The sequence below is a fragment of the Mustela lutreola genome, chromosome 18 (genome assembly GCF_030435805.1).
Source record: "Mustela lutreola isolate mMusLut2 chromosome 18, mMusLut2.pri, whole genome shotgun sequence".
Classification (NCBI taxonomy): domain Eukaryota; kingdom Metazoa; phylum Chordata; class Mammalia; order Carnivora; family Mustelidae; genus Mustela; species Mustela lutreola.
Genome location: NC_081307.1, coordinates 42,287,502 through 42,314,311, shown reverse-complemented (window position 1 = coordinate 42,314,311; position 26,810 = coordinate 42,287,502). Strand labels below are relative to the sequence as shown.

Here is a 26,810-nt window from a genome sequence, read left to right as displayed (position 1 = left end):
CACACTGAGATTTTCCTGCTGGACCAGGCTGGGAGTGCCTGGTCTTTCTGGGTCTAAGAGCCCCGGGCTTGCGCAGACCTCTCTCAGAGGAGGGTGTGGGTTACACACGCAGGTCTCAGTGTCTGATAGCAGGGCCCAAGTCCGAGAGCACCAGGCTGGGCCTTCGCACACCTCTCTCAGGGGAGGGTTTGGGGTGTGCATGCATCTCAGGTTCTGACAGAATGGCATGAGTCTAAGAGTGCCTGGCTGGGCCTTCGTGCCCCTCTCTCAAGGGAGGGTGAGGGGCGCGCATCTCAGGCTCTGTTAGCATGGCTCGGCATTCTGCCATCTGGCGAACCAGACTGCATGCATTCTTGGGCGCGCTAGCAGCTCAGGGACCAAGACCTGGTTTCTCCACCGCACTCTCTCTGTCTCAGCACCAGGGAGGCTGTCCTGGGTCTGGGGAATTAGCCCCTGTCCCTAGCCATCCCATTCCCACAATTCCCCCCCACCATGATCCTTTGCTCTTTTTGAGTGCTTTCAACTAGTCTCCAATTTAATGTTGGTCCCCAGATGCAGGACACTCTCGTATTAGGGGTATTACTTTCCAATCGATTGCCTCTGGTGGCTCCCTCCCCCTTTTGTTTATCCTCCGATATCAGTCTGATGTTCCCACTGTGCTTTACCTGCCCACTGGTGTCTTCTGCCCCTGTAGAGATCCAGACGTGTATAATTCTGATCTCAGGCTGGTTTCATGGGTGATGGGAGTTCTTTGGTATGTAATCAGCTCAATTTATAGTACAGGTTGAAATGGCGCCTCCTCCTACTTCCCCGCCATCTTGTCTCAATTTTCTTGGATTTTTTAAAGCATAAGGGTGACCTTCTCCTGTTATAGGACTTTTACTTCTATCCTGTATCAGATGAAGAAAGTTCTCTTCTATTGCGAGAATGCTGATCACTTTATGTTAATTTAAATTATGCTATATTTTATCAAAGTTTTCTTACATCTATTGGAATGATTATATGATATTCTTTTTTTGTTTTTGCTAATATATATTATATTGATTGACTTTTTAACATTCAAGAGCTTTGAATTCCTAAAGTAAAATCAACTTCATTATAATCTATTTTCCTTTTTTTATAAATTGTTAGATTAAAAACATTAATAATTACCTTAGAATTTTGGATTATGTTCATGAGGAAGGCAGGCTTGCAACTTTACCCTCTTGAACAAGTTGGAGGTGTTAGAATACTTGATATCAAGATTTATTATAAAGAGACAGTAATTAAAGTACCTTGTGGTACAGGAATAGACAAGGAGAACAATGAAACACAATAGAGAATCTATAAACAGACCTACATGAATCTGGACATTAGATTTGTAAGAAATTTAGCATCAAAGAGGGCAAGGGGCAATATTTTAACAAAATAAATGGCACTTTGTTGATTGGGTGTCCCTAAAAAATATTGACACTTTTCTCTCAAGAATTATTCCTCTAGGTTTTAGATACCATAAATTTGAATGGCAAAACATTAAACCATCTGGGAAAATAATCCTGTAGAATGTGTCCATGATCTTGGGGTTGACAAAGTTTAAAAAATAATAATGCAAAAGTAGCTATTTATTCATGAACTTTACACTAAGTGACTGACAGATAGGATCTCATTAGTCTAGAAACTTCTGTTAATCAGAAGATACTATTATGGAAGTGAAAAGTCAAACCATAGAGTGGGATAAGATGTTTTTAATACATCAAAAAGTTAGACCAGAATATATGAAGACTACCTATAAGTCAAGAAGAAAAAGACAGAAGACCTAATAGAAAAATGTCCCCTGAAGAGCTTTGCAAAATTGATACTGAAATGACCAATATACAAAAAGATGTTCAGATGTTTCAGAAAAGAACACAGGCAGCAACCTCTTTGATCTTGGCCATAGTAACTTCTTGCTAGACATGTCTCTAAAGGCAAGGGAAACAAAAGCAAAAATAAACTATTGGGACTTCATCAAGATAAAAGGCTTTTGGGTTTTTTTAAACTTTATTTTATTTTTTCAGTGTTCCAAGATTCATTGGAAAAATAAAATACAGTTAAAAAAAGATAAAAGGCTTTTGCACAGCAAAGGAAAGACAAAAATAAAAGGCAACTTATGGAATGGGAGATGATATTTGCAAATGACATTACAGATAAAGGGTTGGTATCCAAGATCTATAAAGAACTTCTCAAACTCACCACCAAAAAGCAAATGACCACATCAAAAAATGGGCAGAAGACATGAACAGACACTTCTCCAAAGGAGGCATACAAATGGCTAACAGACACATGAAAAGATACTCAACATCACTCAGCATCAGGAAAATACAAATCAAAACCACAATGAGATACCACCTCACACAAGTCAGAAAGGCAAAAATTAACAAGGCAAGAAATAGATGTTGGTGAGGGTGCAGATAAAGGGGAACCTTCTTTTTTAAGCCCCATCCCTTTTTGGTTCTGACTTCTGAGAGTGACCAGATCATGGAAATTTGACCTGTACCAAGTCAGCTTTTCTTTCCAAATGAACAATTATGGGCAGAAGATAAGTTTGTCTAGTTCTACTCTAACTACAAATTTCAGAGAAAAACAAGTACCTAGGAACTTCCCAGTACTTCTCATTATTGATGTTCATCTCTTTCTTCCTCGCTTATTATTTTAACCACAGTTCAGGTAAGATTCATGGGGTGAAATAGATATTTTATAGATATTTTGGGGAAGGAACCAGACATTTAGAAAACTGTTGCAAATGCTGGAGGAGACAAACCCAGGAGACAAACTGGCATCCAGCACTGTCCTGAGAGCCTGAGATTCGCTCTGTCACCCCGTGGTCAGTACCTAAAGCGAACTGTTTCTGTCATTCATATGTAAAATGTCTAAGAGTGGTTTTGAGTCGCTCCAGGCCACACAGAACAGTTTTGAGATAACATTAGGTTTTTCTTTTGAGGGAGGGGGTAAGTTTCTTGTATTCACATAATTTCTATTTTGTAATTATATGAAACACTGCCTTTATAGTACTACTAGTAGTAAAACAATGGAGGTCTCCTGTTAATAATATAGTCAGGATATTTGCTTTAGTTTAGGCTTTAATTTTGGTAAGTGAGGTATATTTTCTTTGTAAGTTGCCGTGTTGCCAATAATCAGTCTTGTGTTGCTTTTTATTTTTTTTAAGATTTTATTTATTTATTTGACAGAGAGAGAGATCACGAGTAGGCAGAGAGGCAGGCAGAGAGAAAGGAGAAGACAGGCTCCCTGCTGAGCAGAGAGCCCGATGCCGATGCCGGGCTTGATCTCAGGACTCCGAGACCATGACCTGAGCCGAAGGCAGAGACTTAACCCACTGAGCCACCCAAGTACCCCAGTCTTGCTTTGTTTTAAAATTTTTAAAATTCCTATGATTTCAAGCAACATAGACAGAAATCTAAGTTTCTCTAATTCCAACAAGATTCTCTAATTCCAACAAGATGTAAGCACTTCATCTTTGTAAATCAAGCAGAACTCCTTTGCATTTTAACAGAAATATCTTAATTATTTCCCTCTCTTGAAGACAAGGAATACTGATTTGTTTTCTAAGAAAAAAATTTATTTATAAAAGTTGAAAATTTTATCAACTTTTTTGCAAATTAGATCAGTAAATGCAATAGAACATGATTTAAAGTAGAAACCAAGGTGTTCATATAACATTAAAGGAAATAAAGATATAGATAAGTATCATTAGATCTCTCCAGAGATCTCACTGATGATAAATCTTAGTAATGTGATTATTTTTGAACCCCATGGGCCCACCAAGAAATATTAAAAGAGAAAAACAAAGCTGGGGCATCAATTGGCCTGATTTCAAGGTTTATTACAAAGCTGTGATCACCAAGACAGCATTGTACTGGCACAAAAACAGACATATAGACCAGGAGAACAGAGTAGAGAGCCCATATATGGACCCTCAACTCTATGGTCAAATAACCTTCACCAAAGCAGGAAAAAAAATATCCAATGGAAAAAAGACAGTCTCTTCAATAAATGGTGCTGGGGAAATTGGACAGCTATATACAGAAAAATGAAACTAGACCATTCTTACACACCATACATAAAGATAAACTCAAAATGGAAGAAAGACCTCAATGTGAGACAGGAATCTATCCAAAGCCTGGAGGAGAATATAGGCAGTATTCTCTTCGACATTGACTACAGCAACTTCTTCCAAGACACATCTCCAAAGGCAAGGAAAACAAAAGCAAAAATGGACTTTTGGGACTTCATCAAGATCAAAAGCTTCTGCAGAGCAAAGGAAACAATCAGCAAAACAAAGAGGCAAACCAAAGAATGGGAGAAGATATTTGCAAATGAATATCTTCAGACTAGAATAACTAGACAAAGGGCTGATATCCAAGTTCTATAAATAACTCCTCAAACTCAACACCCAAAAAAACAAATAATCAAGTCAAAAAATGGGCAGAAGCCATGAACAGATATTTCTCCAATGAAGACATACAAATGGCTAACAGACACATGAGAAAATGTTCATCATCAATAGCCATCAGGGAAGTTCAAATCAAAACACTAGGTGTGGTGCAAAAACAATGAATACTGTTACACTGAAAAGATATAAAATAAATTAACAAATAAAAATTGTTTAAAAAAAACATATTGAGATACCACCTTACACCAGTTAGAATAGGAAAAAATTGATAAGGGAAGAAACAACAAACATTGGAAAGTATGTGCAGAAAGGGGACTCCTCTTACACTGTTGATGAGAATGCAAGTTGGTGAAGTCACTTTGGAAAACAGTGTGGAGATTCCTCAAAAATTAAAAATAGAGCTACCTTATGACCTGGCAATTGCACTACTGCAAGATACAGATGCAGTGAAAAGAAGGGCCATCTCTACCCCAATGTTCATAGCAGCAATGTTCACAATGTTTTCTTGTAGAAAGAGACAAGATGCCTTTCAACAGGTGAATGGATAAAGAAGATATGGTCTATATATACAATGGCATATTACTCAGCCATCAGAAAGGATGACCTCCCAATTTTTGCATCAATATAGATGGGACTGGAGGGGATTATGCTGGGTGAAATAAGTCAAGCAGAGAAAGTCAATTATCATATGGTTTCACTTATTTGTGGAACATAAGGAATAGCATGGAGGATGTTAGGCGAAGGAAGGGAAAAGTGAATTTGGGGAAATTGGAGGGGGAGACAAACCACAAGAAACTGTGGACTCTGAGAAACAAACTAAAGGTTTTAGAGGGGAGAGGGGTGGGGGAATGAATGAGCCTAGTGATGGGTATTAAGGAGAGCACAGGTTTCATGGAGCACTGGGTGTTACATGTAAACAATGAATCTTGGAACACTGAAGAAAAAATTGATGATGTACTGTATGGTGACTAACATAACACAATAAAATAAATCATATTCAAGCATTCAGGCTCTATTTCAGGAGTACTAAAAGCTAAAAATATAAGCCAGAATATATACAGTTGGAACAATAAGCTCTTTATGTGGAGTTCCAAAGAAGTTATTGTACACATTTCATTTGAAGGGATAGCAATAAGGGGAATTTTTTACCTAAATAACACTTTCTGCTTCTTTATTCTCTCCCCTTCATCTTTGTAGCATGACAATAATGAGTATATAGTACCTTACTCACTGTTTTATATCACTTAAATAATAAGCATTCAGTGTCTTATAGTTTTTTCCTCTGTCTTAATATATACCCTTGACTTTTGACCATTTTATTATTAGTGTTGATAGAAAACAGTAGGTACTTTATCAAACTCATGTGTAACTAAAAGATTATTATGACTTATTAAAAGATTGTTATGACTTATTACTTGAGTCTTTTATAATAATAATAAATAATAATTGCATCAATATAATATGACATGAAAGTTACTGATGTACTTTTCATAACTGTATGTCTTGATACAATTCATAAATTGTGCAATAAATTTCCTTTGTTTAATCAGACAACAAATATAAAATCTGAAGCTTTCATATTAATAGGGTCACCAAAGATTTCGATGCAACAATGCATTTTATTGTATTGATACCATACTCTGTACAAAGACTGTAATAGCAGTTACCTGTAATATAAGATATTCATTATATTTAACTATTGAGTTTTCAGTCCTTTACATTTACTTCTGTTGCCCTAAATGTTAGCATTCGCCAACAGAGAAAGACCTGCCCATGGCAATTCCTAAGAGACAGAATCAAACTTCCTGACACTCTCCAGTGAGAAGGAAATGTGCCTCCTGTGGGAGGGGGAAAGGGAGGGTACAGATCCAGAACAAGAAGAATTAAAATATAACATGTTCATACTCCACTGTTAGCTAAGAAGGAGGAGGGCTCAACTATATCACCGTGTGATTGGCCCAGCCTTCCACGGTTTTTTTTTGGGGGGGGGGAGTGGGGAGCTTTGTGGGTATGGCTTGAGGGATGTGATGCTCTCCCATGAGACATACAGGCTTCCTGAGACCAGATGTGGCCCTGACTACCACAAAAGCTTCTGGGTACACACTCTTAGAGGACTAGCAGACTTTCATCATCTGGAGTGGGAGAGGCTGTAAGGTAGGAGGAGAGTGCAGAGAAAATCAAGGAGTGGCTCATCAGAAGCAACAACCAGCTAGTTTTTCCCTCAAATGATATGATTACAGGTACGTGGTACAGTGGCCATCTTAAGAAATGAGGGCTGTAGAAGACAGTGGATTACAATGGGGACATGGATAGACAAACTGGAAGCATTCTTCACTGCTGACCACAACTTTAATCAGTGGTTTTCTTCCTACTCTGAAGAGTATAACTTACTCAGTTTACCAATATTCCTTTCATAAGATTCCTATGAGTTGTTCTAAATTAATTATTTCAAAGGAAATATCTGTTACTGTTGGGGAAGGAGATATCTGGATTCTCTAGCATACCTGAGTCCAATCAAATGATAAAATAGTCTCTGCTGTGCCATGTTAAGGCATCACCTTGTTATCAGGTCCTCCATGCAGTGACTGCAGGGAAATTGTGGAAAGCAGTTGGTAAACATCTCTATAATCCATAATGAGCCATTTAAATAAATGCTGTCTCCTATTAAGAGATTCAGAAATGAAAATTTCATAATAATGAGGATTAATATTTACTAAATGTCTCTTGTACCCCAGGCACTCTTCTAAGTGTTTCAGATACAATATCTAGTAACATAGAACATGTTTTCCTTTGGTTGATAGGAAGAAAAGAAACATTTTGTTATGGAAACAGAGATTCAGAAGAGGCTGAGTCAGTCAAGGAATATTTCTAACCATGTGGCAATGACCCAAAATGAATCAATCACTTATGCTGGGTTATTTCCAAACCAGAATGGCATACTGAGAGCTTGTCTTGGCTCTGAGGGCTGGGCAAGGCAGCACGTGAAGCTGAGCCAGTAAAATTGCCTTATTTCCCTCCAGAAAATATCCTCGGCATCCCTGGGCAGGTGTTCCAGCAGCCAGCGTAAAGCTTAGCATTCCAGCATTTCCTTGTTACAAGAGAACTTACTCACTGGTAATGGTGGTGGGTATAATGGTAAGAAAAGGTAAAAAATGCAATTCTGATTTCTGTGTCTGTGTCTGAGGCTATGATCAGGAAGAAATGAGCAATTGATTGTCCTTGAGAGGTGTGAGTGTGCTCATGGAGGTTACCAAATTGTGGGAACACACTGGGGGCATACCCACACATAGTATGGGGACAAGGCAGAGCAGACATGGGGAAGACATTTCCAGGGAGGAGAAGATGCCATCCTGCAATCTGAGTGCACTGGGCAGGTGACTGGGTGGACAATCAGGGAGGCAGATGTCAAGTCCCTGCAAGAAAAAGAGCACAAAGAGAAGGAAATCTGTGCAAGCATGACATACTCTGGAGGCTGCTGGTGTGTGTATAGTTGGAAATACTGTAACATGAAGTTCTTTATTAAGGGGTAAGATCAAAGTTTCATCAATAATCAGTGAGTCAATCCATGGATTTTCATGAATTACATGAATACATTTGAATTTGAACTTTAAGACTATGGTAATTTCCATTTAGCAAAGAACCCCATGATAGGGAAGGGCTGGCATATGAGAAGTATTAAAGGTAAAGAAGCTTGTCATCTTGATCAGTGAAATCAGCCTGCAGTATAGGCATGGTGTGAGTGGGTGTGGGGATCCTCACACCTGGGTTCCTGCTTCTCCATGCTCCAAGCCCCCTTCCAACACCCAGTCCTCAGGACACATCTGGCTTTAATACTTTGTATTAGAGCCATTCTTTATTCATTGAATACCCATTTAATTTCTGCTTTCTTTCACTAAATAAGTTTCATTTGGGGAGAAATGGTGTGTTTTTGTGGGTTTTTGTTGTTATTGTTGTTGTGAAATCTCGGGACCCACAGCAGTGAGTGCAGAATACTCTGTGTTCAATAAGCACCTGCTGAATGAATTCAGTGACAATAGCAACAGGAAGAAAAGGACAGGTGTGAGAGGACCTTCGTCTGGCAGTATTTGATGATTGATTAAAGGAAGAAATTAAGACAGAATTGAGCTGATGTTTTTGTTTTGTTTTGTTTTGTTTTCAATTTTACTTGGTGACTAGATGTATTTTTTATTGGATCCCCTGGCTTTGTGAACACAGAACAGGATTTGGTTGGTAAAGGCATGAAGACGTGTGTTTTGAATTTTAAAATTGCAGGTAAGAAGTGTATCTCTCTGACTTACTAGAGCTCACTAAAAGCAATATAGAGATTTGCGTTCATAGCTGAACGGCGTTTTCCTTGCTGTCTTCTTCCCCAGGTCATGAACCTCAGCTGCTCCTCGTGGCAAGACAACAGCCTGTCTGTCAAGTACTTCATGTTTGCCAAGTTCTCTGAGGTCAGAGAACAGCGTTTCCTTTTATTCACCCTCATCCTCCTCATGTTTTTATCCTCCCTCACAGGAAATGCCCTCATCGCCCTTGCCATCTGGACCAACTCAGTCCTCCACACACCCATGTACTTCTTCCTGGCCAACCTGTCTCTCTTAGAGATTGGCTACACATGCTCAGTCATACCCAAGATGCTGCAGAGCCTCGTGAGTGAAGCCCGGGGTATCTCCCGGGAGGGGTGTGCTACACAGATGTTTTTCTTCACATTATTTGCTATCAGTGAGTGCTGTCTTTTGGCAGCCATGGCTTTTGACCGCTACATGGCCATATGCTCCCCACTGCACTATGCAACACGAATGAGCCGTGGGGTATGTGCCCAGTTGGCAGTCGTTTCCTGGGGAGTGGGTTGCATGGTAGGCTTGGGCCAGACCAACTACATTTTCTCCTTGAACTTCTGTGGCCCCTGTGAAATAGACCACTTCTTCTGTGACCTTCCCCCTATCCTGGCTCTTGCCTGTGGTGATACATCCCATAATGAGGCCGCAGTTTTTGTTGTCGCCATTCTTTGCATTTCCAGTCCATTTTTACTAATCATTGCTTCCTATGGCAGGATCCTAGCTGCTGTGTTGATCATGCCCTCCCCTGAGGGCCGCCGTAAAGCTCTTTCCACCTGTTCTTCCCACCTGCTTGTAGTGACGCTTTTCTATGGCTCTGGGTCTGTCACCTACTTGAGACCCAAGGCCAGCCATTCACCAGGAATAGATAAACTCCTAGCTCTGTTCTACACAGTGGTGACATCCATGCTCAATCCCATCATCTACAGCTTACGGAACAAGGAGGTCAAGGCAGCTCTCCAGAGAACCCTGGGTAAGAAGAAAGTTTTGACTCATGGGTAGATCCTGGAGGACCATGCAAATTGGCTTTTTGAAAAGATGCACACACAACCCAGGAGTAAATAAAGAAAACAAAACTGATCTCTGCAGTATGCTCTCTGCAATCTATTTTGTGAGGACCTTCTTTAATAATAGTAGCTGTAATTTTGGAGACACCTCTGTAGTCACAGTCAAACTGCTGATTGCCAAATTCTGGAAGGAAGTTGGTTACCAAAGAATTTTGATAGATGAGTCCAATACTAGACAGGTGTTCCAAAATATGTCAGTCTAGGCTTGCTGTATACATTGCCAGATTATATCTTAGAAGTCTGGCAAATTCTCATTTTTTATTAGACATTTTCTAGCTTCTGAGCATCTCCTGTGAATCTGCCCTGGTCTCTGGAGGCAGTGTTCCCACATATGTCTGTCCCACATGACTCTCAATTCCCTAATAACTCCATGGAGCACATTATTTCTTTCCACAAAAAAAAATGCTTTAAACACTTCTACCTTAATTATCATTACAATGATATAGAATTAATTCTTTCTGTGAGTTGCATGTACTATAAAAATATTTAAATATGAAAAAAAGCAAACACATTCCAGAGGCATTTGTTGCAGAAAATTAAAAGAAAAAAGTGGGAAATTTTTATCAAAAGTCTCCACGGTGAAAATCTTCTTAAAGAGAAAATCATATTTAAATTCAGGAAGGAAAATAATGAACCAAAAATTATTAACATATATAATTAAAAGATGTTTATGTAATTTATAAAATTTGCATATATGCAAATGAAATCTGGCTCCATATGTTTGGAAATCATCCATATACTTGCTCTGAAGGGAAATGAGCTGTAAGCATCTAGAGAGGCATTGCGTGGAATGTGAGCACCTAGTACTCAGGGAGGTGCTGTGGGTTGTGAGGAGTTGGTAACTGCTCATGTAGTAGCTGTAATGGGACAGAGCAGAGGTCTATGACTTAATCACTGTGTATGATGGACAGTCCTGAGTATGATGGACAACCTGGTCCCCTAGTTAGCAATGCTGTATGTACTCTTGATGTGTGCTGAGAGAGTAGATCTTAAGTGTTCTCACCACACACATAATCTCTGTGAGGCAAGGGTGTGTTAATATAATCACTTCACAACACATGCGGGTATCAAATCATCATGTTATACACTGTAAAGACATGCAGTTTTGTTTGAGATCTAAATATCAATTAGCAGGAAAAGATCAAAAGATGTGATGATTCTACTAGGGATAATAGTGATATTAACTAATGACCACGATGTGCATTTTGCCAGATATCCCTGTTTTACCAAGAACTACACAGTTCATTCAAACACAAAATTTATGTATAATATAAATGTTAAAATATTTGTGGACATTTCTATTAAAACAAATATAACACATGCTCTTCAGAGCAAATGTATAAAATGTATAAAAATGTACAAATTAAACTTTAATTCATTTAGATTCCTTCCATGCAATAATAACCAATGTAAATATTTATTTAATTTAGCCTTTTTATTTCTGCCACCCATACATGCACACACATGCACTGAAGTCCCTTCTCATGACAGATTATGTTGAAAACATAAAAGGTATGAAAAATGCATCTTCTAGAACATTTAATATTTGTTTTAAATATGTACATTGTCAAGAATTAATTTACCCTCCATATTTTCTCTATTAAATCCTCCTGAATGTTGATAAGGGAGAAATTCTTTGCTAACTTTGATTCTCAAACCCTGTGCCATCTATTTCCAAGAGGCCTTAGAGTGCATTCTCCTGAGCACCAGCTCTGACAACAGCACTGACCATAGGATAACCACCATTTACTGGATTCTGAATACATGAAAGGGCAGCTCAGGCTCCTTCAGTGTTTGTCTAAAATTTGACCTTGAAAACCACCCAGGTACTATTGTTATTCTACCCTCTTGGAGTCCAAGGAAGAGAGGCGGAAGCTGCTCACCCCCAGGAGTTGGTAAGGGCCAACATTGGTTACAGAAGGTCTGATGCAAGATCCATGGTTCTTGGTCACAGATTCCAGGAGAGTTTATTCCACTAATTCTGACTCCCTGTGTAAGCTGTCCCCGGGATAAGTAAAAGTGAAAAGACCATAGAATGTCTCTGCTGATAAGCGACAGCCTTGGTGTTCAGGCTTCTTTCTAACTTGTGAGATTTTTTTCAGAGGCATGATATTCTTTTTCTTTTCTGAAAGCCTATCTTTTGGTTTTAATCAGCATATGCAGTATAAACAGTAACTTCTGATTTATATTTAACAATAATCCCAAAGAAAACCTAAATATATATGCCTACTATCTTGAAAGTACATACATTACTGTTTACCTCCTGTTTACATGAAAATCCAGTCACAAGCATGTTTTCTTAGAGCAAAATTCTCAAACAAATAGATTTTTAGAATGTGCTAAAAAGTTTATTTGATTCAATAATGGATGAACCAGCAGAAGATCAAAGCCAGGTGGATAAAGGCCAAACAATAAGAAAATACATGCCAAGAGAAAGAGTTTGAAAAAGAAGGTATTAATTTTATAACTTTTAGAGTTATTTTCTTTTTTTTTTTTTAAATATTTTATTTATTTATTTGACAGAGAGAAATCACAAGTACACTGAGAGGCAGACAGAGAGAGAGAGAAGGAAGCAGGCTCCCTGCTGAGCAGAGAGCCTGATGCGGGACTCGATCCCAGGACCCTGAGATCATGACCTGCGCAGAAGGCAGCGGCTTAACCCACTGAGCCACCCAGGCGCCCCTAGAGTTATTTTCTATAGCAAGTTGCAAAATCATAACGTACCATCAGCCCCTCTAGGTCAGCCTGTCTCCTTACAGAATGGCCAAGCTGTGCTTGGTTTGCCAATTGTCAGCAGAGGGCCAGCCCTGACCTGGTGCTTGCTTGTGAAAATAAGGTGTAATTTAAGCCAACCATCCCTCACTGACAAACTGCCTAGGGGCTGCTTTTCTGCATTTCCTGTTTTCCTGCCTGCAAAGTGCAGTGCTAGCTGCAGAGATCACAGACAACCATGGACCTACCCCTTATAGGACACCTCCACACATAACAAACATACCAACAAAATGCAAGGTGTGGAAATTTGTGGATCCTCGTTTGAACAAACCAAACATAAAAAGACATTTTTAAGACAGATAAGAAAGCAGAAACATGGGCTGATAGATTATAATTAAGAAGTATTGTTCATTTTCATTCTAAATTACTTACATTTGCAATAATATGATGTCTGGGATTTACTTTTAAAAATTACAGCAAAAAAAAATTTTAGAGGAAATATTTGAAACAAAATTGGTGTGATGTTGATAAATGTTCATGTTTACTTGCTGTATCCCTGGGTTTATCTCATGTTATCCTACTTGTGTTTACTGATAAAGTCCCAAAACCTAAGTCAGGTTCGGTGGGGTGTGGAGGTTCGGAGCCGACGACTAAAGAAAGAATTCTTAAGACGTCGTTGGTGCAAAAGGTGATTTATTAGAGCACGGGGACAGGGCCCGTGGGCAGGCGGAGATGCAGCTGCCCCGGGTTGTGAGGGTAGGCATGTTATATACCCCACAGTTGGGGGGGGGGGCGGTGAAGGGATGGGAGATTTCAACAGAGTTCTCACATGTTAGGGAGGGCCTACAAGGTGCCGGGGAGAGTCCTTGCCCTTATGGCTTGATCAATGTCGTCTTTAGGTCAGGCATTAACATCAAGATAATTGGGAGATTCTTGGTGGGGTATTATGATCCAGCTATCATTTACATTCCCTTCTACCTCAGTCTCCTCTAGTTTATGGTGGGAGGGAGACATTAGGGCTTCAGGAACCGAGAGTTATTTGCCTCTGGAAATTTGTGCTATTGATAAGGTAATCTCCCTGTTTAGGTCTCTAGGACATCTGTAGAGCAAGGGAGATTCCTGTTCTGCAGGATTGCGATCCCTGCAAGTTAACTATTTATCATTTTATGGTGGTCAGGGCTGCCTGAGGAATGCTACACATATGGAGGGGAAAGGGTGAAGAGGGGGTGCAAGGCGCCAGCTTTTGCTTTGTCCTCAGCCAGCCTCCTGCTCCCTCATCATTTACTATGCCTGAAATGGTCATGATGAGGGAGCAGGAAGCTGGCTGAGGGCAAAAGCAGGCACCTTGCACCCCTCTCCACCAGCTCGCCTAGGTAAATAGTTAACTTGCAGAGATCACATCCTGCAAGACAGAGCCTCCCTAGGTTTACAAATGCCCTAGAGATCTACAAAGAAGTTACCTTATCAATAGCACAAGTTTCCAGAAGCAAATAACTCAGTTCCTCAGCCCTAAATAAAGTTAAATTTCTTCTAAACCCAAATCTCACTAACAAAGACGCTTGATAGCAGAAATGTGAATGACTTGCCAAAAGAACATTGATCAAGCCACAAGGCCTCCTGTACCCTGGCACCTTGTAGGCCCTCTTTAGCATATGAAAACTCTGTTGGAACCTCCCTTCCCCTCACTTTCCCCCAACCACAGGGTACATAACCTGCCATCCCTCACAACCCCGGGCAACAGGTCTTCCTGCCCATGGGTCCTGTCCCTGTGCTTTAATAAACCACCATTTTGCACCAAAGATGTCTCAAGAATTCTTTCTTGATCATCAGCTCTGGACCTCAGCCTACCAAACCTCACCTAGGTTCTAGAATTTCATCAATACTTCCTGCATACTCCCTCACTCCTGTGTGTCTTTTCTACCAGTGATTCATCCAATTCTGGCTGTGGATTTCTCTAGTGCCTTCATTAATTGTCAGCTTTTGCTTTATATTCAAAGCTATGTTACAGGATGTATGTAAGTCTAGGAGTATTTTAATTTCCAGGTTGATTAAATATTTTAGCAGGATGAAACTTCCTCCTTATTCCTGGTAATAGTTCTTCCCTTAAGCTCTCCTATGTCCTGTAGTAGCATGCCTGTACCAGCTTTCTTTTGGCCCCAATCAAGGGGGTGTCTTTTCGCATCCTTCATGCTACATCCTCAAATGTAGTTTTTATCTTAGTCTCCCCCCCCAAAAAAAGAAATATGAAAATTTTTATATTTCTTTGGATGGTTTGGGCCATTTACATTTATATAATTTATACACTATAATTTAAATACATAATTTATATAATTTCTGGAGTTGGTAGCCACTATTTTTCTATGTGATTTCTATTTGATTTATTGCTTGACTTTTCTTCTATTGTAATTACATTTTTATAATTAATCAAACAGTTTTATGTGACACTTCCTCACCTTCAAGTTTTTAGCAATACGTTAGTATATTATTCTTTAAGTGGCTATCTCAGACTTTCCAAGATATATCTTTGATCTGTGATAGGCTGGTGTAAGTTGGTGTTTTTCCCATGGGTTTTCTCCATGAAATGAGTTTGAGTTATTTCCAATCTATGCTCTTAAATGAAAAAAAAAAAAAAAAAACCAAGCCTTCAGATAGAGGGGGCAAATCTTTTAGAACTACTGGGTGAAAATGACAAAAAATTATTTTAAAGGACTTTTCTGAGATTATAGTCACTGATCACATAGAGTAAAATAAGAAATCAATAACAATATAATATGCATAAGAAGATATCATTCATAAAATCATAGTCAAACATCCCATGAGTTTGGATTCTACAAATCACATTCCTAAATAATTTCAAGTTACAGAATCAAAAGAAATTAAATTTGCAAAGCATTTATAACTAAGCTTCAACAAAAACATATATAAAAATGTATGGCTTGCAACAGTTCTTAAAGGGAGATTATAGATTTAAATGCATTTATCGAGAAAAGAGCCTGGTTGGAGGAACACAGACTAACCATTCGAGTTACAAAGTTAAGATAAGAGCAAAATAAACCCAAAGAAAATAGAATAAAGAAAATAATAAAGATAAAAGGAGAAATGTGTGAAGTAGAACACTTATACAGCAAACATAATAGTGTTTATAAATTTAAAAAACTGATTCTTTGATTAAACTAATAAAATTAGTAAACCTCTGGCAGTTTACATGAGTAAATATCTTTAAGATAGAGTGACACACAGTATGACAGAGATTTAATGACACAAGACATTATTTCAGGAAGAATGCAAATGACACTACAGACAAAGGGCTGATACCCAAGATCTATAAAGAACTTCTCAAACTCAACACCCAAAAAACAAATAAGTTAAAAACTGGGCAGAAGACACAAACAGACACTTCTCCAAAGAAAGCATACAAATGGCTAAAGACACATGAAAAACTGTTCACCATCATTAGCCACAGGGAAATTCAAATCAAAAACACATTGAGATACCACCTTACACTAGTTAGAATGGCAAAAATTTACAAAACAAGAAACAACAAATTGTTGGAGAGGATGTAGAGAAAGGGGAACCCTCTTACACTGTTGGTGGTTATGCAAGTTGGTGGAGCCACTTTGGAAAATAGTGTGGAGATTCCTTAAAAAATTAAAAATAGAGCTACCCTAAGACCTGAAATTTGTATTACTGGGTGTAGATTTAGTGAAAAGAAGGGCCATATACATCCCAACATTCATAGCAGCAATGTCCACATACCCAAACTGTGGAAAGAGCTAAGATGGCCTTTAACAGACAAGTGGATAAGAAAGATGTATTCTTCATATATATTCATATATACAATGAATATTTCATAATAGTTCATATATACAATGGAATATTACTCAGCCATCAGAAAGGATGAATACCCAGCTTTTGTATCAACATGGATGGGACTGGAGGGGATTATGGTGAGTGAAATAAGTCAAGCAGAGAAAGTCAATTATGATATGGTTTCACTTATTTATGGAACATAAGGAATAGCATGGAGGATGTTAGGAGAAGGAAGGGAAAAGTGAAGAGGGGAGATCAGAGTGGGAGACAAACCATGAGAGACTGTGGATTCTGAGAAATAAACTGAAGGTTTTAGAAGGGCGGTGGGTTGGGGGATGGGTGAACCCAGTGGTGGGTATTAAATAAGGCACAGATTGTGTGGGGCACTGGGTATTTTATATACAACAATAAATCATGGAACACTACATCAAAAACTAATGATATACTGTGTGGTGTCTAACACAACATAATAAAAATAAAAATTAATAGAAATTTAAAAAAAGAATGGTAAGTCAATAACTTTAAAACCTAAATGCAATGGATAATTTTCTTGGGAAAAATATAAATTACCAAAATTCAACCAAGAAAGAAAAATCTTGAATAAAACAATATTTTTAAATGACTTCAGAATCAAAACATATAGCAATATACCCCCAGTGTCACAAGGCTGGATCTGTTTTATGGGACTTCTGAAAACTCAAAGTGAAGAAGAAAATTACCCACAGCAGGCCCCATCCAGGAGGCCCCAGAAGATGGAAAGTTATGAACAATAAGCTAGAGATAACCAGAAGCCCTACTGGGAGTAAGAAATTACCAGCCACTTCTGCTTCTGTAAACAGGCTTCCAGCCACAGGCTCCCTGCACTACTGTTCCTACCTAATACAGCCCTCACAGTTTAAACCCACCTAACAGCGGTCAGCATGGTCCTTGTAACCTGACTGCCAGTAGTCCCCTATAAAAGCCATATAACCCCATTGCCTGAGGCCCAGAACTTTGAGCACAAGCTCATCCGAGTCCGCCAGCATAAAATAAATCCAAGTTCTCCTACTTCTCCGAGTGTCACTTGGATCATTAGCAGGTCTGAATATTTTTCCAAAGCAAAAGAACCATTAACTCTAGGCTTATTTAATCTCCTCCAAATTTAGTAGGAAATAGAAAGTTACTCATGTTATGAGACTAACATAACTTTAATGCATAAAACAGAACAGATGACATAAGAAGTGCTATTATTGTTGTTGGCCAATTTCCATTAAAAATCCAAATAGCTTTATGTTTTATATAATTTTAAAATAATTGTCAAAAGGTTATATTAAATATCAAATGAATATCCTAAAAACAATACATCACAAATACAGCTTATTCCAGGAGCACAGGTATAATTTCAAGTCAGAAAATCTGCTGACACAGTAACTATGCAATGGTTACAATAAGAGGAAAATAATGCAGTTTTCTCAATAGTTGCAAGTTGAGACAACTACTTTCATGGTTTTAGGTTGGCAACATTTCGATCAAGTCTGGCTACATCACTCGTTGGATGGAAGAGGAGCAATGAATTTCTCATTCAATCTTATTGAAAGTGTAAATTGTTATGCTGAAAAACTTTGCAGTCTCAATTAATTTTTGTAGATTTTTTTTCTTTCTTTTTAAATTATATTATGTTGATTTCTTTTTTTAGTTTTTCATGATCATATCCTTTCACAGAAGTATTCCACGGGTAGAGTTCAAGATAGCAGAGGAGTAGGAAACCTTAATTTCATCTGGTTCCAAGAATTCAGCTAGATAGCAATCAAATCATTCCAAACACCTACGAACTCAAATGGACATCTAGGAAAAGAACAGCTGCAACTCTATGAATAGAAAAGTGATCACTACATCAAAAACTAACCATGAGAGATAGTGGACTCTGAGAAACAAACTGAGGGTTTTAGAGGGTAGGGGTGGGGGATTGGGTGAGTCTGGTGGTGGTTATTAAGGAGGTCACATATTGCATGGAGCACTGGGTGTGGTGCATAAACAATGAATTTTGGAACACTGAAAAAATAAAATTTAAAAATTTAAAAATTAAATTAAAAAAATTAAAAATGAACTATATGGTGACTAACATAACGTTATGACATTTTTAAAAAACTGTTCTTAAAAAAAGAAAAGTGACCACTTTCTGCAAGGACTCACTGAAGAGGAGGGCTCAAACTTTCAGCTCTGAGGCTGGAAATTGGGAGGCCACCATTTTCATTCTTGTCCTCTAAAGCTGTGTGAAAAGCCCCAGGGAACAAAGGTCACAGAGCAAACCAGAACAGATTACTTAGCCTGGCCATGACAAAGGGTGGTACAATTCTGTCTGGGGCAAAGACACTTGAGAATGAATGCAACAGGCACCTCCCTCAGAAGATTAGCAAGAACATCCAGCCAAGATTACCAATGAGAACTGCAAAATTTCAGCACTAGGAAATACAGCACATTGAATTCCTGGCATTTTACCATGATTCTTTAGTCTCTTAGCATTATTTTTTTTTAATTTTTCTCTTTCTTTTTTCTTTTTTTTTTCTTTTTTCAGCATAACAGTATTCATTATTTTTGCATCACACCCAGTGCTCCATGCAATCCGTGCCCTCTCTAATACCCACCACCTGGTACCCCCAACCTCCCACCCCCCGCCCCTTCAAAACCCTCAGATTGTTTTTCAGAGTCCATAGTCTCTCATGGTTCACCTCTCCCTCCAATTTCCCTCAACTCCCTTCTCTTCTTCATCTCCCCTGGTCCTCCATGCAAAAGCGAAGATAAACTTTTGGGACTTCATCAAGATCAAAAGCTTCTGCACAGCAAAGGAAACAGTCAACAAAACAAAGAGGCAACCCACAGAATGGGAGAAGATATTTGCAAATGACAGTATGGACAAAAGGTTGATATCCAGGATCTATAAAGAACTCCTCAAACTCAACACACACAAAACAGACAATCATATCAAAAAATGGGCAGAAGATATGGACAGACACTTCTCCAATGAAGACATACAAATGGCTACCAGACACATAAAAAAATGTTCATCGTCACTAGCCATCAGGGAGATGCAAATTAAAACTGCATTGAGATACCACCTTACCATCAGTTAGAATGGCCAAAATTAGCAAGACAGGAAACAACATGTGTTGGAGAGGATGTGGAGAAACTGTTGGTGGGAATGCAAGTTGATGCAGCCTCTTTGGAGAACAGAGTGGAGATTCCTCAAGAAATTAAAAATAGAGCTTCCCTATGACCCTGCAATTGCACTACTGGGTATTTACCCCAAAGATACAGATGGAGTGAAAAGAAGGGCCATCTGTACCCCAATGTTTATAGCAGCAATGGTCACGGTCGCCAAACTGTGTAAAGAACCAAGATGCCCTTCAATGGATGAATGGATAAGGAAGATGTAGTCCATATACACTTTGGAGTATTATGCCTCCATCAGAAAGGATGAATACCCAACTTTTGTAGCAACATGGATGAGACTGGAAGAGATTATGCTGAGTGAAATAAGTCAAGCAGAGAGAGTCAATTATCCTATGGTTTCACTTATGGGTGGAGCATAACAAATAGCATGGAGGCAGTACATTAAAAGGATTATTCACCACAACCATGTGGGATTTATTCCTAGGCTACAAGGTTGGCTCAACATCTGCAAATCAATCAATGTGATACATTACATAAATAAGAGGGGACAAGAACCATAGGATCTTCTCAATAGATGCAGAGAAAGTTTTTGACAAAGTACAGCATTCTTTCTTGATTAAAACTCTGCACAGTGTAGCAAAAGAGGTAAGAAACCTCAATATCATAAAAAGCCATCCGTGAAATCCCACAGCAAATATCATTCTCAAAGAGGGAAAACTAAGTGCTTTCACTCTATGGTCAGGAATTGATAAGGAACTATTGAAAATATAACAACAGGAGGGACAAGATGGTGGGGAAGTAGGAGGAGGCGCCTTTTCAACCTGTACCCTAAAGTGATTTGATTACCTACCAAAGAACTCTGATCACCCATGAAATCAGCCTGAGATCAGAATTATACACATCTGGATCTCTACAAGGACAGATGATGCCAGTGGGCAGGTAAAGTGGAGTGGGAAAGGTGGACTGATATCAGAAGATAAACAAAGGGGGAGGGAGCCACCAGAGGCGACCAGGTGGAAAGTAATACCACTAATACGAGCGAGAGTGCCCTGCGTCTGAGGGCCAGCATTAACTTGGAGACTGGTTGAAAGCACTCCAAAACATCAAAGGATCGTGGTGGAGGGGGTAAATTGTGGGAATCTGGGTGGCTAGGGACAGGGGCCTAAGTCCCCAGTCCTGGACAGCCTTTCCTGGCACTGAGCCAGAAAGAGTGTGGCAGAGAAACCAGGTCTTGGCCCCTGAACCACCAATGCGCCTGAGATTGCGTGGGTTCTGGTTCCTGTGAGGGGATGGGAGCCACGCTGGGTGGCAGAACGCGCGAGCCCTGCTACAGAGCCTGAGATGCAGGCGCCCCTCATCCTCCCCTGGGAGAGGTACAAAGGCCCAGCTGGCGCTCTTTGATACGCACCATTGTTTCAGAACCTAAGACGCACACCCCAAACTATCCCCCAAGAGAAGTGTGCAAAAGCCCAGGCTGGTGCTTTCAGACCTGCACCCCATTCTCAGAGCCTGAGATGCACATGTGACCCACAGCCTCTCCTGAAAGGTGCGCGCAAGCCAGGCGCTGTTAGACCCAGAAAGACCAGGCACTCCCAGCCCGGGCCAGCGGGAAAATCTGTGTGCAATCGCCACTTGGAACCTCTCTGGCGGTCTGCAGCTGCCTAGACAGCCGCTGCTACCATGGTTTTGGGTATGAGCAGAAGATCCTGCATCCCCAGGGACCGCGACTTGGAACCTGCTCTGCCAGCGGCCAAGGGAAAATTTATATCAGCTCTGCAACACCCACAGAAGAACAGACTGAGGCTTCTCGCTGAAAGGGAGGTCAGGGTGCAGTTTGCTTCCCTCTAAAACTACAAAAACCACCAAAAGCGGTCAAGGCAAGGGGGGGGGGGGAGGTGAACAAACATAAAAACCTCTAGAGAACAAAAGCATGAAAAAAGCGGTTTCCTCAGAGCCCACCCCCTTGAGGGGGACTGGAGGACTTAACTCAGGGAACATCATTGACTATAAACCCATGTGGCAGGCCCCTCCCCCAGAAAACCACCAGGAAAAAAAAAAAGACTACTAAGAGAACCACCACCACTACTTCATAGGACAACTTTTTTTTTAATTTTTAATTTTTTATAAACATATAATATATTTTTATCCCCAGGGGTACAGGTCTGTGAATCTCCAGGTTTACACACTTCATAGCACTCACCATAGCACATACCCTCCCCAATGTCCATAACCCCACCCCCCTTCTCCCAACCCGCCTCCCCCTGCAACCCTCAGTTTGTTTGGTGAGATTAAGAGTCATTTATGGTTTGTCTCCCCCCCAATCCCATCTTGTTTTATTTATTCTTCTCCTACCCCCTTAACCCCCCATGTTGCATCACCACTTCCCCATATCAGGGAACTATCATATGATAGTTGTCTTTCTCTGCTTGACTTATTTCGCTAAGCATGATACCCTCTAGTTGCATCCACGTTGTCGCAAGTGGCAAGATTTCCTTTCTTTTGATGGCTGCATAGTATTCCATTGTGTATATATACCACATCTTCTCTATCCATTCATCTGTTGATGGACATCTAGTTTCTTTCCATAGTTTGGCTATTGTGGACATTGCTGATATAAATATTCGGGTGCACGTGCCCCTTTGGAGCACCATGTTTGTATCTTTAGAGTAAATACCTAGTAGTGCAATTGCTGGGTCATAAGGTAGTTCTATTTTCAACATTTTGAGGAACCTCCATGCTGTTTTCCAGAGTGGTTGCAACAGCTTGCATTCCCACCATCAGTGTAGGAGGGTTCCCCTTTCTCCACATCCTCACCAGCATCTGTCATTTCCTGACTTGTTAATTTTAGCCACTCTGACTGGTGTGAGGTGATATCTCATTGTGGTTTTGATTTGTATTTCCCTGATGCCAAGTGATATGGAGCACCTTTTCATGTATCTGTTGGCCAACAACTTTTATTTTTAATTTGTTCCCATTATTCTGGCTCATTTTTTATATAGATAATTTTTTAACCTATTTACCATCCCAGCGAGCTGTCCAGTACATCAAATTCCATAATAACCATCTAACCTGAACTTTCTGATACATACACCTGTGTTTATCTTTTGCTTTTCTATTGTTTTCATTTTTTTAAATTTTAGTTTAGTTTAGTCTAGTTTATTCCTTTTTTATTTTTATTTTTTAATATTCATATAGAGTTACTTCAAGGTAATCCTCTTTCCCCAATCATACTACCCCTATAGGTAAACCAATTTTTAATCCCCCTTTATCTTAGGAAAGTTGAGTCCTTTAACAAATATCAAATACATCCAGGAAGAATCAAAACAACCTTCCTCGCCCACACTGAGAATTTATAACCACTCTCCCATTTTTTTCATCCACCAGTGTTTCTGTGTTTTTGTGTTTGTCCTGATAGCATATAAATCTTACACTTTGGGTTCTTTCTGATGAGGTTCTTCCTTTATTTGCTTATATATATATTTTTTCCTCATGTCATATACTTTTATCAGTCTTTAAGTCTGTCTGTTTTTGTTTGTATACTTCAAAACTCTTACCTTGGGACCCATTTGTGCTGAACCTTCACTTTTATCTTCCCTTTCTTTCCTGTCTCTCTCTCTCTTTTTCTTTTTCTTTTCTTTTTTCTCTTGTTTGGGTGGGGAATACTGATTGCTCAGAAGCCTTCCAGGGTGCACCCTGACTGCACCACGGTTGATACATCCAGCTACATCCATTCAGTCATCTCTCACCAAAATGACTAGGAGGAGGAATGCCATACAGAAGAAAAATACAGAGGATTGGCCTTCTGCAACAGAGCTAATGGCTATCAACATAGACAATATGATGGAAAGAGAATTCAGGATAACAATTATCCAGGCAACAGCTAGGTTGGAGAAAGCCATGGATGACCAAATGGAATTGATTATGGCTGAGCTGAAAGTGACCAGACAGGATGAACACAATGTTAGGGCAGAGCTAAAAGCTACCAGGGCTGAGGTTCACAGTGCTCTCAATGAGTTCCAATCTAATCTAAATTCTCTCAAAGCTAGAGTAACTGAGACAAAAGATAGAATTAGTGATCTGGAGGACAAACAGATAGAGAGAAAGGATCAAGAGGAAGCCTGGAACAAACAGCTTAGAAACAATGAAAACAGAATCAGGGAAATAAATGATGCCATGAAATGTTCCAATGTCAGAATTATTGGAATCCCTGAAGGGGAGGAGAAAGAAAGAAGTCTAGAAGATATAGTGGAACAAGTTCTTCATGAAAATTTTCCCAATCTCACGAATGGAACCAGTGTTAATGTACTAGACGCTGAAAGGTCTCCACCCAAGATTATAGATTCCAGAAAAACATCAAGACACCTGATAGTCAAATTGCGGAATCATACTTGTAGATATAATCTCTTGAAAGCTGCTAGGACAAACAGGCTCCTTACTTACAGAAAAAAGCCCATCAGAAAAACATCAGACCTGTCCACAGAGACCTGGTAAGCCAGTAAGGGTTGACAAGATATATTCAGGGCACTAAATGAGAAGAACATGCAGCCAAGAATACTTTATCAAGCAAGACTAACATTGAAAATGGATGGAGAGATAAAGAGTTTCCAAGACTGGCAAGGCTTAAAAGATTATGCAACCACCAAGTTGACACTGCAGCAAATATTAAGGGGGGTTCTATAAAAGAGGAAAAATCCTAAGAATAGCATTGAACAGAAATATAGAGACAATCTACAGAAAGAAAGACTTCAAAGGTAACACGATGTCAATAAAAATGTATCTATCAATAATCACTCTCAGTGTGAATGGCCTAAATGTGTCCACAAAATGACACAGGGTTGCAGATTGGATAAAACGATAGGACCCATCCATATGTTGTCTACAAGAGACCCATTTTGAACCTAAAGATACACCCAGACTGAAAGTGAAGGGATGGAGAAGCATCTTTCATGCCAATGGGCATCAAAAGAAGGCCAGAGTAGCGATTCTCATATCAGATAAATTTGATTTTAAACTATAGACTGTAATCAGAGATACAGAAGGACACTACATAATCCTTAAAGGGACTACCCACCAAGATGATCTAACAATTGTAAATATCTATGCCCCCAATGTGGGAGCAGCCAATTACATAAGAAAAATGCTAATAAAGAGTCATATTGATATGAATACACTAATCGTTGGAGATCTTAACATGCCTCTCTCAGAAATAGATCATCTAAGCAGAAAATCCATAAAGAAACCAGAGCATTAAATGTCACATTGGAACAGATGGACCTCATAGATATATACAGAACATTCCACCCTAAAACAGCAGAATACTCATTCTTCTCAAGTGAACATAGAATCTTCTCAAGAATAGACCACATACTGGGTCACAAAACAGGACTCAACTGATACCAAAAGACTGAGATTATTCCCTGCACATTCTCAGATCACAATGCTTTAAAACTGGAGCTCAATCACAAGGAAAAGTTCCAAAGAAACTCAAACACCTGGAAGCTAAAGAATGCTTAAGAATGCTTGGATCAACCAGGAGATCAAAGAGGAACTGAAACAATTCATGGAAACCAATGAGAATGAAGACACTTCAGTCCAAAACCTATGGGATTCAGCAAAGGCGGTCCTAAGGGCAAAATACATAGCCATTCAAGCCTCCCACAAGAATACTGAAAAATCCAGAACACAACAGCTGTCTCTACACCTTAAAGAGGTGGAGAATCAACAACAAATCAAACCAACTCCACAATAATAAGGGAAATAATCAAGATTAGAGCTGAAATCAATGAGGTAGAAACCAGAGATACAATAGAACGCATCAATGAGACTAGAAGGTGGTTTTTTTAAAGAGTCAATAATATCGATAAAACACTGACCACACAAATCCAAAAGAAAAGAAGAAAGCCCAAATTCATAAAATTATGAATGAAAAGGGAGAGATCACAACGAACACCAAGGAAGTAGAAACAATCAACAGAACTTATTATCAACAGTTATATGCCAATAACCTTAGCAACCTAGATGAAATGGATGCATTCCTGGAAAACTATAAACTCCCAAAATTGAACCAGGAAGAAATTAACAACCTGAATAGACCGATATCTAGTAACGAGATTGAAGCAGTGATCAAAAACCTCCCAAAAAACAGGAGCCCAGGACCTGACGGATTCCCTGGGGAATTCTACCAAAACTTTTAGAGAAGAAATAACTCCCATTCTCCTGAAGCTGTTTCAAAAAATTGAAGCAGAAGGAAAACTTTCAGACTCTTCCTATGAAGCCAGCATTACCTTGATCCCCAAATCAGGCCAAGACTGTCTACAAAAAGGAGAATTTCAGACCACTATCACTGATGAATATGGACGTTAAGATTCTCAACAAGATCCTAGCAAACAGGATCCAACAGCACATTAAAAACATTATCCACCGTGACCAGGTGGGATTCATCCCTGGGCTATAAGGATGGTTCAACATTCACAAATCAATCAATGTGATAGAATAAATTAGTAAGAAAAGAGAGAAAAACCACATGGTCCTCTCACTTAATGCATAAAAAGCATTTGACAAAATCCAGCATCCATTCCAGATTAACATGCTTCAAAGTATAGGGATAGAGGGAACATTCCTGAACTACATAAAATCTATCTATGAAAGACCCACAGCAAATATCATCCTCAATGGGAAAAAACTTCTTTCCTTCCCATTGGGATCAGAAAAACGACAAGGATGCCCACTCTCACCACTCTTGTTCAACATAGTATTAGAAGTCCTAGCAACAGCAATCAGACAACAAAGAGAAATAAAAGGTATCCAAATTGGCAATAAAGAAGTCAAAGTCTCTCTCTTCGCAGATGACATGATTCTTTATATGGAAAACCCAAAAAACTGCACACCCAAACTACTAGAACTCATACAGCAATTCAGCAACGTGGCAGGATACAAAGTCAAGAAATCAGTGGTTTTCTTATACACTAACAATGAAAATACAGAAAGGGAAATTAGAGAATCGATTCCATTTACTATAGCACCAAGAAACATAAGATACCTGGGAATAAACCTAACCAAAGAGGTAAAGGATCTGTACTCGAGGAACTAGAGAACACTCATGAAAGAAATTGAAGAAGACACAAAAAGATGGAAGACCATTCCATGCTCTTGGATCAGAAGAATAAACATTGTTAAAATGTCTATACTGCCTAGAGCAATCTATACTTTTAATGCCATTCGGATCAAAATTCCACTGGTATTCTTCAAAGAGCTGGAGCAAATAATCCAAAAATTTGTGTGGAATCAGAAGAGACCCCGAATCAC

General features: G+C 39.3%; 1 protein-coding gene across 1 annotated transcript; it reads left to right on the top strand.

The window, feature by feature from the left end:
* The first annotated feature begins 8,805 nt into the window (after nt 1–8,805).
* On the top strand, nt 8,806–9,768 carry LOC131820403 (olfactory receptor 10C1-like). The gene has a single exon (XM_059155977.1). The coding sequence runs from the start codon at nt 8,806–8,808 to the stop codon at nt 9,766–9,768; it is 963 nt and encodes a 320-aa protein (XP_059011960.1).
* The last annotated feature ends 17,042 nt before the right edge of the window (nt 9,769–26,810 follow it).